We start from the raw sequence: 13,072 nt of genomic DNA, 5'->3' as shown, positions 1-13,072 counted from the left end.
ACAGTGAAGAGGCGACTCCAGGATGCTGGCCTTCTAGGCAATTTTCTATCTAAATATTTTGTATAAAGATAAGCATTATATTGTTAGATTATGGGAGTAACTCTGGCAGGCCTGAAACATTCTTCCTCACCTCAAGTAGAACTGTCGGAGTCAGTTGGAGCGCTGGGGCGGACTGCCTTCATATCATAGCCTTGCAGTAGTTAAAACTTAATAATAGCCACACCATAACAAACCTTCAGAAATGACCTTTATTAAGGTAATATCAAAAGTAAGTCAGGCCATTGTTTATAGGGAAAATATGAGCAGATGAGTGAATGTAAACCAGGGGAAAAATGCCCTCCCCTGTGCCCAATAAAAACCACATGAAATTCCACAAAACAAAATATTAAGTTTGACAACCCTCCCCTATTTTGGACCACCCTCCCCCCCAGTGAATGTAGATCTGTCCTTAAGTATTTAAAAAACAAATGCCAAAATATACATGTATTTCAATCTAGGTCTGTTAGGAAGGCGTGCGTCAGACACACACACACACACACACACACACACACACACACAGCCTGCAGCTGAGGAGGATTTGAAGCTGTACTCTGGAACCCGATCACAAAGTCACCTTGGATGACAGATTCTCCTCTGCTCTCCCCAATCCGGTTTAATTCCTCTACACTACAGAGAGAGAGAGCTTCATCCCTCCTCCATGTCTCCCTCCATATGTACCTCAAAGTCTGCATCTACAGCATCCATGTCAGTCCTGTTTTGTTTTGTCAGTGTAAGAGGTTTGCTGGTTGCCTGGCTTCCTCTATACTGGGGCTAACATGGACTATGTGTGAATCCCTGCAAGATACTGGAGGAAGTTGGAGGGTGGGGGAGGGTAGAAAACCTGGGGAACCACCACATCTCCTAGGACTAGAGCTTACTGGAGCCTGGGAGACAAAAAGAGACCCGCTTTAAAGCAGTTGAGCTACTGAGCTGAGCTGAGCACAGACATGGAGGGGGTGGCAGGGACTGTAGAGGGGGTTGGGGGACATGAAGGTTGGAACGAATGTCAGGCAAGTTGAAGGTCCTGAAAACATGTCCGCGGGTCTAGTGAAGTGAAGGTGGGGAGAGATAGGTGTTAACAACAGTTGCTTTGATATAGCTTTGATGTGGCATATACATATCCTTTAGTGTAATCTCTTATCTGAGAGAGTGGCATTTGCCTGTGTCTGTATTCCACCGTTTCTCTTGGCCTCACTCGATAATAAACATAACACAATGGAATCTATAGAGCTGAGGATCTGATTCGGTAATCACTGATCCTCGATAACACTAACACAACACTGCAATGCATGACATTACATTGCATTCAAACCCTTCCTAAAATGTCCTTTGTCTCAAATAGAATCTAATCGTCTTCATTTAATTTCAGACAATCGTGAAGAGCGTTTTTGAAAGGGAGTTATTGTCAGAATGATATGTTTCTTAAGCCAACGGTGCCACATGTGCACCTTCTACAAAGTGAACAATGTGCCACAAAAACAAGGACGAACCTCCTTCTCATGTATTTTCAATGGCGCACTCCACAAACAGACAACGAACACAGTAGTGCAAAGAGGCGAAACAACATAGAAATCCTCATCGGTTTTATACCACGTACTACCCACCCTCACTAGCTATTGCTGTTTCTCTCTATGCCTGCCTGCCTCACTGCCTGCCAGACTGGCACTATGCTAATTAGAGTAGCTGGGAGTGAGAATTTGAGAGGAGAGTGGGATTAGCTCGATAAGTATCAGGAATACAGAGGGACTGAAGGAAAGTCATTTCATTTCTAATAATAAGAAACTGTTAGAACATTCACACAGATGTATTGCAACAATTTCTCCTCCACAATCTACATAACCCCTATTTATTCCTTTATGGAACTGACATAAAACCAGACTGGTGGGAACATGGATGACTGTTGGATTAGGTGGGCTCTGCCATTGTTACTAGTGAATCCTACTATGCCGTTCTCTCCTGCCATTGGTAATCACCTAGCGGGACAACAACCTAGTAAATCTCTATTTAATCTCTATTTCACATCTCTATAGCATCATTATGTTTATCCTAAACTAAATTAAAGGAATATACACTCAGTGGCCAGTTAGTATTAGGTACAGCCATCTAATACTGGGTCGGTCCCTCCTTTGCCTCCAGAACAGCCTGAAATCTTCAGGGCATGGTGTTCAAACGTTGGTCAATTGGTATCAAGGGACCTAACGTGTGCCAGGAAAACATTCCCCACACCATTACACCACCACCGTCTCCCTGAACTGCAGGCAGGATGGGGCCATGGACTCATGCTGCTTACGCTAAATCCAGACTCGGCCATCAGCATGACGCAACAGGAACCGTCATTCGTCGGACCAGGCACTGTTTTTCTACTCCTCAATTGTCCAGTGCTTCTTCTTGGTTTTAGCTGACAGGAGTGGAACCCGGTGTGGTCATCTGCTGCAATAGCCCATCTGTGACAAAAACCAATGAGTTGTGCATTCTGAGATGCCGTTCTGCACACTACTGTTATACTGCACTGTGATTTGTCTGTTTGTGGCTCGCCTGTTAGCTTGCACGATTCTTGCCATTCTCCTTCGACCTCTCATCAACGAGCTGTTTTTGCCCACAGAACTGCAGCTGACTGGATGTTTTTTGCTTGTCACGCCATTCTCAGTAAACCCTAGACATTGTTGTGCATGAAAAGCCCAGCAGGCCGGACGTTTCTGAGATACTGGAACGGGCGCTCCAGGCACCGACGATCATACCACGCTCAAAGTCGCTTAGGTCACCAGTTTGGCCCATTTTAATGTTCAATTGAACAGTAACTGAATGCCTCTATGCCTGTCTGCCTGAGTTATATATTTATATATAAAAGTATGTGGACACCTGCTTGTTGAACATCTCATTCTAAAATCATGGGCATTAATATGGAGTTGGTTCCTCCTTTGCTGCGATAAAAGCCTCCACTCTTCTGGAAAGACTTTCCACTAGATGTTGGAACATTGCTGCGAGGACTTGCTACCATTAAGCAACAAGAGGATTAGTGAGATTGGGAACTAATGTTGGGCGATTAGGTCTGGCTCCCTGTCAGCATTCCAATTCATCGCAAAGGTGTTTGATGGGGTTGAGGTCAGGGCCCTCTGCAGGCCAGTCAAGTTCTTCCACACCGATCTCTACAAACCATTTCTGTATTGACCTCGCTTTGTGCATGGGGGCACTGTCATGCTGAAATGGGAACTGGAACTAAGGGGCCTAGTCCGAATCATGAAAAACAGCCCCAGACCATTATTACTCCTCCACCAAACTATGGACCTTATTTGCACTATGCATTGGGGCAGGTAGCATTCTCCTGGCATCTGCTTAAACCAGATTTGTCCATCGGACTCCAGAGAATGTTTCCACAGCTCCAGAGTCCAATGGCAACGAGTTTTACACCACTCCAGCTGACGCTTGGCATTGCACATCTTAGGTTTGTGTGTGGCTGTTCTGCCATGAAAACCCATTTCATGAAGCCCCTAATGAACAGTTATTGTGCTGAAGTTACCAGAGGCAGTTTGGAACTCGGTAGTGAGTGTTGCAACCGACCACAGACGATTTTTATGCGCTACGCGTTTCAGCACTTGGCGGTCCCATTCTGTGAGCTTGTGTGGCCTACCACTTCACAGAAGAGCCGAAGTTGCTCATAGAAGTTGACCAGGACAGCTCTAACAGGGCAGAAATTTGACAAACTGACTTGTTGGAAAGGTGGCATCCTATGACACTGTCACGTTGAATGTCACTGAGCTCTTCAGTATAGCCAATCTACTGCCAATGTTTGTCTATGGAGATTGCATGACTGTGTGCTCGATTTTATACACCTGTCAGCAATGGCTGTGGCTGAAATAGCCAAATCCACAAATTTGAAAGGGTGTCCACATACTTTTGTATATATAGCATTTATATATATATATATAATAAAGTGTCAATAATATTTCCTGTGGGACTATAAGGAAGTGCTGGGATCTCTTCTTTTTTCAGTGTCTCCACAGAGGCCTCAGAGATCAGAGAGAGGGCACCACAGAGACAAACAAAGCAGGATCCTCTTCTCTCTGTTTTGCGGTTGGCATCGGACGCTTAGCACACTCTCCAGTTAGAGAGGAAAACGTCTTGCCAAATTGATTTCTACACTGCATAAAAGGATACGCTTATACCTTATTAGATTCCTCTAACTATAATAGCTACATCTAGAATGTTTATTGGGAATGAAAGGGGATCTATGTGTCAGATTTGCTAAGCGCCGCTCAGATGAGCCTCCTCAGCAGAGGTGGGAACCTCAGCCTAAATAGAAGAGAATTCATTTCAAGTGTGAGAAGGAGAGGATTTACACTGATTTACAGCATTTACAGCGTCAGCCCTCCCTCCCTCGCTCAACAGACCCCCCCCCCCCCCCCCCATCCACCTGGCCCATACCTCTGAAGGATAGACACAAGTGACGCTCTTTTCTTTTCTTAATAGTCTGTGGAAGGACTCCACTGCCTGGTCCAGTTCGGAATGAGTGTTTTATTTCAGATGCAGAATGGGCAGCACAGAGAGTGTGGTGCTCAGATCAGGAGACAGCTAGCTAGCTTTATAGGGACAGGTAGCCTGGAACTAATGGCTGTAAGATGTGGATCAGATCCCCTAATTTGTCAGTTGGGGTGATAAAACAGTAGCGGTTCCAGGGGGGGCTGCTGGGAGCTGTGTTTTAGGGGGTGGTGGGCCTGATGAAGATGGATGAGATAGTGTGATTCAAGATGGCAGGCAGGGGCGAGGAGAGGAGGGGGTTTGGGTTAGCTGAGTTTATAGGGCAGTGAGTTTGGGCTGTGGAGTCACCAGTAAACCAAACACTTGTCACTTCTCGTTAAACCAGGAGGCCTCTTGAGCACCATTCCACATAATAACTTTCATCTTGGAGGGGCCCATATACCCTCACAGCCAATAGCAATTTTACTATGTGTCCCTGCAGTGTAAACCACAAACATGGGTTAACAGATTATTACAATAACAACCAACAGGGTAAGCCGTAACCACAACCACAAATCCTACTGAAGAAGAGATGGATCTTTAAGATCGTACAACACCGCCCCTCTGCTTTGGGTTTCTGACTCACCCCTACTGCCCTCTTAGCCTCCCTACTCGCTGACATCTGGAAGATGCGTCATTGCAGCTGTGCTGGAGCAGGTCGGCTCTCGGGCCAAAGGTCCTTCTGTCCAGCCCAGAGATTGGCCATTTGGGCACCTATGTGAAACCCCAGCTGGCTGACATCTTCAAAACGCATGGACACTAAAACTGTCAAGTTCACACATCGAAATCCAGCCTTTGGCCCCATGTCTTTTTCAATGTATTGATTCAATTGGGAGCAGTTTTAGAGAAGAGGCTTTACCGTTTTTCTTATATCATCATGTCTGCAGTGCTCAGTGTGGCCAATTAGGACGTGTCTGAGTACTTCAGCAGGCTGACGAGGAGCAGGGGAAGTCCCTGGTGTGCAGATGCAATGGGGCAGTGCTTTGGCAAAGCCAATGAAAAAAACACACGACTCTTTAAAAAGAAACAATTATACAATGGGCTCCATAGTCCATCCTAAATCCTCCTCCCAACTCACTTGCCAAACAACTGAGCAACATTGAAGACTGATGTCCATTATTTACTTCCAGAGTCAGTTTCTTGGGGTGACCTTCTCAGAAAATTAAGTTTGAGTTGACCTTAGGAGACTTTAAAAGCGTTTTAGAATTAGATTATGAGGAAAACTGCATTAACAAATTATATCCTTGTCTCAAATACCTCAGGTTTTCACATGACATAATTAAGCTCTATTATCTTGCAGGATTTTCCTTTCAGTTTTCAACCATGTATTTTCTCTTTGCGTTTAGACTTCAAATTATCATCAGTTTCCATAAATACTCTAGAGGCAAATGCTTGAAGAGATTCTCTCTGAAATTGAAATGTAATTGACCTACAAATAGGGCTGTGAAGTGCCTGGAACATGGACAAGACAGAGGACACTGTGCTCTCTAGCCCACATGACACTCTGCCTGCTCAACCAATCAGAGACAGGTTTGCTGGATCTTTTCTTCTACAATCATAATGAGCTTCACAAAGAATTCAGCTCCACTCTACAAGGTCTAATATTGATGCTACATTTAAACAAATTGAACCAAATGGACAGCATTGTAAATACAAAGCATTTTAACCCATCTGTCATTATTCAGAATCTATGAGACATGCATGTATTTTCCAGATGTATTTCATGAGACCGCCATTACACTGTAATGGAGGACAATCTTCAGAAAAAGAGATTCATCAAATAATAACTGAAAGACCTTCCCACTTCCCTTTCCAAGTTTGCCTCATAAGTATATTTGAAACATTCTAAAACATAATCTATCGCAAGAAAATACACATGAAATAAATCTCTCAGCATCATCCTGAGTGCTGCATCAACCATTTTGGCATACACCTTTCTGTTTGGAGGGTTCGCTAGACAGACAAAGACATGTGTGGAATCAGTTACCCCTAACCGCATGTCTAGGGTGTGAGGAACAGTTAGCGCGCGGGGTGGTTCAGAGTTTGGGAGGTTTAGGGGGAGTGAGCGAGGGGCTGTGGTAAGAGGAGAGGGTTGCCCCGGCCCTTTTTTACTAACGTCTGATTGATTAATGTTGTTGTCAGGGCATGGGGTCCCTGGAGAGGATGAGAGACCCTATGTGATATGCACAGGGGTTTACAAGCAGAGGCATGCTTGAAAGTGATAGGAGAGAGATCCTGGCCAAAGGCCGAAATGAGAAATCCATAAGGAATGCATTTCTTCTCTCTCTCTCTCTCTCTCTCTCTCTCTCTCTCTCTCTCTTTCTCTCTCTCTTTCTCTCTCTCTCTCTCTCTCTCTCTCTCTCTCTCTCTCTTTCTCTCTCTCTTTCTCTCTCTCTCTCTTTCTCTCTCTCTCTCTCTCTCTCTCTCTCTCTCTCTCTCTCTCTTTCTCTCTCTCTCTCTCTCTCTCTCTCTCTCTCTCTCTCTCTCTCTCTCTCTCTCTCTCTCTCTCTCTTTTTCACTCTCTCTCTCTCTCTCTCTCTTTTTCTCTCTCTCTCTCTTTCTTTCTCTTTCTTTCTCTTCTCCCTCTCTCTTTCTCTTCTCCCTCTCTCTTCTCTTCTCCCTCTCTCTTTCTCTTCTCCCTCTCTCTTTCTCTTCTCCCTCTCTCTTTCTCTTCTCCCTCTCTCTTTCACTTCTCCCTCCAGAACAGCTGCCGCTATAACTCTACTGTATTTTCCTTCAGTGTTACATAAAACCAAATGGTACACAAGCTGTCAGGCAGGTTCTGGAGTAGAGTCTTGGGTGTGAAAAAAATTGAGAATCCCCTGTCAAGGCCTTCTTAGAACAGATGAGAACTCACAGATAGCAGTGAACTCACAAAGGTGAGGTGGGGGGGGGTAGAAATATGGGGAAAAAAGAAGTGCACTGGGATGAATAAATATATCATCGCCATGTGTGACAAACGGCAGCAGGAGACCAAGAAGAGGATAAATGGAAAAATAAGAATATAAAATAAGGTCCAATTGGGCATGACCATGGATGCATTCAAATGGATTTATGCAAATACATTGACAACATTTTTTACTCCAAAATTATGTTATGGGCAAATGGATGGCTTCGATTTCAGTGAAGAGGGATGTATTGGAAAACATTTTGATGAGCTAATAGGGAACATAGCCTACTGATAAACTGTTCCTGAAAAAAAATCCTGAAAAACGTTACTTGTAAAGCATTAAGTCCAAACGTATCTAAAATAACTCTGTAAACTCCATTAACTCAGATTTGGTTAGATGTAAAAACTATACCAGGATATTATAACTAATGTGTCAAAGTACAGGAAAACAGTGTTTTACATCAGTGTCATAAACACCTGGATAATTCTCAGCAGCCATGACAGTGTATGTGTTGATTGTTTGTGTGTCTAACTAACCTGTACGCGGGCCTCAGTGAGCTTGGTCCTCTGGGCCAGCTCTTCCCTGGTGTAGATGTCTGGGTAGTGTGTCCTCTCAAAGGCTTTCTCCAGCTCCTCAAGCTGCTCGGCTGTGAAGGTGGTGCGGCTGCGACGCTGTTTCCTCTTCAGGGGAAGGTCCGGCTCCGACTCCACGTCTGAACCCTCGTCTGTACGATTACCTGGGCCAATGGGGAGGGAGGGAGAGGCCAGCTCAGTTAATATTAGGATTACACTTGAATAATACAGTGCAAATTAGCAACAATGAAAAGGAAGTCCATTTTATTGGTTATTCATCTCTTCGGTTGTCTGTTACCCACACGCCTCTGTTCAGACAGAAATTAGTCACATAGTTGATTAACCGATGTCATTGAAAAGGCAGTAGAAAGTATGGGTGAAAGCCTGAAATGGTCCACACAAGTCACGTTCTGTAGTTTGGGGGCAGAACCACTCCAGAGGCTATGTCGTTTGCTAGAATCATATTATTTAGGGGGAGAGGCTACAAAGAGGATTCAAATGACAGCTTTCCCTCTCTCTGAGCACAACAGAGCAAATATTATCTTAATCTGTGGATATTTATACAGAATATAAGAGGCCTGATACCCAATCCTGCCTGAGAGAGAGAGGGAGAGGCCCCAGAGGGCTGCAGAGGGCTGCAGGCGGTAGGGGGGAGGAGGGGGTGCTGGGTGGAAGGGTTAATCTACCCAGGCCACCTTGCGGTTCCTCACCACACTATTCTCTCACAATGGCCCAGGGCACACTGCTGCTCAAACAACAGCACAGCCAGAATATACAGAACATAACAACAATATCGCGCCAGAACCATTCAATCCCATATTCTGTGTTTCCATGATGCTGCTGTCAATAAATGAATTACAATATATCTTACAATACTTTTAGGCATTCAACTAAGCTGCTGCATTTTTGCTTGAGGAATATAGATACTGCACAAAGCCATCCAATCCAGGCCAAGAGGAATGTTTCTGACAGTGAATATGTATTACCACAGCGCATTACCATTATAACTGAATTTAGGAAATTGCATCATTTTCACCTCCTCTGCATGTCTATTCAAACTACATGGCCCTTTTCATTTCCTGTTATAAAATTCATATTTTCACAAATGTGCTCAATGAGACATTGACAAGCCAGTGTGACTAGCCAGTGTTGCTCCAGGCCTTGTTGGATTTCATCAGACATGTACAGTCCAGAAGGAGTGAAGGGTAGAGACCAAAACACGAGAGATATAGAAGTAGAGCGTTTGTTGAGAGCTCATTGTCCTTTACAGAAACCCTTTCTACCCATATAATGACAACCATAACGGTCTTCTGAAAGTTAGCCCAGGTGAATCCCCTGCAATAGCTATGGGCACAACTAAACTCAGTTTATCAATGCCCTCTAGAATGTTTCAACATACCACATGGACAAACGGAAGTCAAATAGCCTCAAAATAACAACTGTGAGAATAAAAGAGCAACCAAATCTGTCTGGGTCTCAAGGCCGGCTCTGGAGTTTAATTAAACAAGGAATTATGGGATTATATGGAGACTATCATTACAGGCCACTCGATGAGTCTTCTGAGAACGTCTTTTTGTCGCCCTGAGCTCACGCTCAACGATTCTCTGCGGATTACATGCGGCCGCAGGACATGAGGCCGCATTCATTAAAATCAATTATTTTGTCTTACCCCTTTTAAGAAAGATTGATTCTCCAACACTGGCTACCACTATTGCAGAGAATACCCTTGAACATACAAAGTTGAATATGTACATATATGGCATATCCCTTTGTTGGTTTTCATGAGGATGTGCAGAGCGATTTGCAGCTAACTAGCCATGACAACACTTGAGACCGGCACAGCGGTCCATAGATCACTTTCCAAAGTCACCTCTGTGTCCTATGGGGGGACGAGGGGGGCGAGGGGGGAACAGGGGGACAGAGGGGAGGGCTGCTCAACGACGACATAGAATTCTGCTTGAGTTATTTTCTTTTGCTCATGTTTCTCATCATTTGTTTATCTATGTGAGAGGGTTTAAGAAGTGCAAGTGTGGCATATCGTCTAGCCGCTATGTCCAAAATTCCAAAACAAAATCATCCCCCTATATTCCGATGTAAGCATTTTGCAAAGGATTTACAAACAAATTGCATGGCAAACAAGACTAATGAGTATGTACTGCCACCTGTCACTGAGCCCTGGTTACAGTGACATATGTGTCATGGCACACACAGCCAACACGTACGTCTGTTTGTGTGCACGAACTACAAGCAGCAGGCAGCACGCTCTGGGTGAAGGTCAACAGCCCTTTCAGTAATGAGTTTGGGAAACAGGGATGTGAGAAGCAAACCTCATCTCTATCCAGAGCATTCTGCCGAACAGGATGCCAAGATTCATCAACAACACTGGGGCCCCCACATGTACCAAAATGGGTTGTGACAGAAACAGAATTTCTGTCAAACATATGGTTCCTCTCAGAGTTGCATGGCTGTCTGGTTAAGGCATCTTACTGTAACTGCACTTTTGGCCACCCTACGAAACCCTTCAGCAGACAACAGTATCTACATACACATATATTATGACAGTGGATGGATTATACAGAATCCAAATCTTTTTATTTAAATGGTTGTTGGATATTTATGGATGCGGTGCCTCTCAGCCTAAATTATGGAAGAATAAACACTTACTATCTGTTTCCAAGACAACAAAGCTTTTGAATTTGAATAACACATGTCTTCTTCTTGGTTTACAAATCTGTCAATGTTGATAAAGGACAAAACGGTGGATGATTAGCTTACTACCTTGGAATAAACTCAATCCCTGTGGGCATCGAGGTCAGCTCTCTAACACTTCTCGCTGCTTTGAAACAATACGGTAAATCCTGATTAGACCTGGGTATAATGCTCGGCTGTAATTCCATTGGAAGGTTCTGGGGATATTGATAAAGCACTCGTGCCTCGCCTCATCAGTTATAATAGCAATTAGAGACTAATTATGTAGCAAACATCCAGTGGGCATGATTAGACAGCCATGTATCCTCCATCAGGGCCCTCTGAGGGCCTACTCAATACTGATTTAAAAATACAGCTTTGTTTAAACAGAAATTAACCAGGTATTGACCATGTCTTCTAAATTAGAAATGTTTTGTTTACGATTCAAGTAACCTTTATGGACACAAAAAGGAAAACAAGTAAACATATTATACCAAAAGAGCAAATTGTTTTACTAACAGACTTGAATTGAATATCATTACTAATGAATGGAACCATATGTTTCCCAAAGAGATTGTTTAAGCACTCTGTTACTTCTGAGAATCAAAATCATTGCTTTTTCACAAAGCACTGCTATTTCTAATAATATCCAGTCAGACAGAAAGTCAACTCAAGTCAGAACACAACCAACAACAGGGGTCTTGTCTCTGAGAAGCTTAGCAGTTGGTTAATAGTTTAGCGGTGAGTTTAGTGTGAGGTTTAAAGATGGTCCTCCCTCTCTCCTGATGCTCCTCACTGCTGACCCCATGGTCTGCTCAGAGCTCAGACTGCAGGCAGATGGAATACTCATCACCCCGACCCCCCCAAACCCCCTCCCCAGCCAGCCCGCCAACCCCATGGACTGTCTTCTTCTCTTCCTCCCATCCTCCATCTGAGGAGCCCCTACTCTCTCTGTTCTCCCTAGGAGAGAAGCTCAGGTAATATGGCATAGATGGACTGGTGTCCAAGGCTGTAGAGTCAATAAAGACTGCTGGGGTCCAGTGATCCACAAGAACATTGTGCTACAATAATGTCAAGCCCTAAAATAGCAGAGACAACATACAATCACAGTCCAGAAAATGATCACACAAAAAAAGCATCTACACTACAGTCCAACATCCATCAACTCCATCTGATCACCACAACACTACAACACAGGAGGCTACTAGCAACTGATCACCACAACACTACAACACGGGAGGCTACTAGCAACTGATCACCACACCACTACAACACAGGAGGCTACTAGCAACTGATCACCACAACACTACAACACGGGAGGCTACTAGCAACTGATCACCACAACACTACAACACAGGAGGCTACTAGCAACTGATCACCACAACACTACAACACGGGAGGCTACTAGCAACTGATCACCACAACACTACAACACGGGAGGCTACTAGCAACTGATCACCACACCACTACAACACAGGAGGCTACTAGCAACGCTTCCACATGATAGCAAAAAACAAAACAATGCCAAGATGTCTAATATGGTCAAATGTTAACCAATATAATCACATCAATGTGTTAGTGAATATTTAGGTCAAATATAGAAAATATAGATCAGAAATGGATACTTGGACAATGCATATAAAACCTGTGAGGTATTTAAGGATAACAAGTTATAAAGAAGCCTCCATGATGACATGAAGGGAAGCATCATTCCTTGTCTCTCAGATTAACTCTGAGTCAGTATTAGCTCAACAACACTATGGTGTGTATCCCTAACCCTGTCCCATGAAGGCTGTTTTTGATACCGGAACCAATGGCCTCAATATCAGCTGTACCTTTGCAAACTACCCAAGACAGAGGGACAAAAACAGACAGGGCTCTGGCAGTGCAGCATTAGCTCATAATGGCTCATTTTGAAAAGCATATTAGTTCCAGCATAATTACAATCAGGCCTCACGCTCAGTGTTCTGCAGGCATTCACAGGACCAGCCTCAGAGCACCCAGTCACACCAGTTGACTGTGACTGACAGCACATTTTGTTTATTGGTCGTTTTTTCCCCTTCATTCCCACAGGACAAAAATAACAGCCCATCTTTTCTTTCTATTTATGTTTACTTGTTTATTTTGTGCATGCCTTTTGTCGTAGTTGATGTTGCAATTATACTTTTTGTCAGTCGGAGGGGAGGAATATCAAAAGGCCTAATTATGCAAACAGGCCCTGTGATAAGCAGCAAACGCCTGGATTGGGATCTGCTATCTCTGACATCCATCTGTCTCTGTGCTGTCTCCTGCTCCAGGCCTGAATATAAACATCTCTTCCTGTCCCCAGGATTGCATTGGATTCAACCCCACGTACTGGAGAGGGAT

The 13,072-nt window shown here is 44.0% G+C and overlaps 1 protein-coding gene across 9 annotated transcripts in view; it reads right to left on the bottom strand.

Annotated features, from left to right (window-relative positions):
* pax7a (paired box 7a) overlaps positions 1 to 13,072 on the bottom strand; it is a 61,287-nt gene that overhangs the window by 27,132 nt on the left and 21,083 nt on the right. For 5 of the 9 annotated variants that reach the window (XM_036947909.2, XM_036947913.2, XM_036947911.2 and 2 more), the window contains one exon: positions 7,982 to 8,181. In XM_036947909.2, coding sequence (XP_036803804.1) covers positions 7,982 to 8,181 — 200 coding nt within the window. 9 annotated transcript variants of the gene reach the window in all.

The sequence above is a fragment of the Oncorhynchus mykiss genome, chromosome 17 (genome assembly GCF_057628025.1).
Source record: "Oncorhynchus mykiss isolate SJ-2025 chromosome 17, ASM5762802v1, whole genome shotgun sequence".
NCBI lineage: Eukaryota > Metazoa > Chordata > Actinopteri > Salmoniformes > Salmonidae > Oncorhynchus > Oncorhynchus mykiss.
The sequence above is the reverse complement of the archived record's forward strand: the minus strand, read 5'-3'. Positions and strand labels throughout refer to the sequence as shown.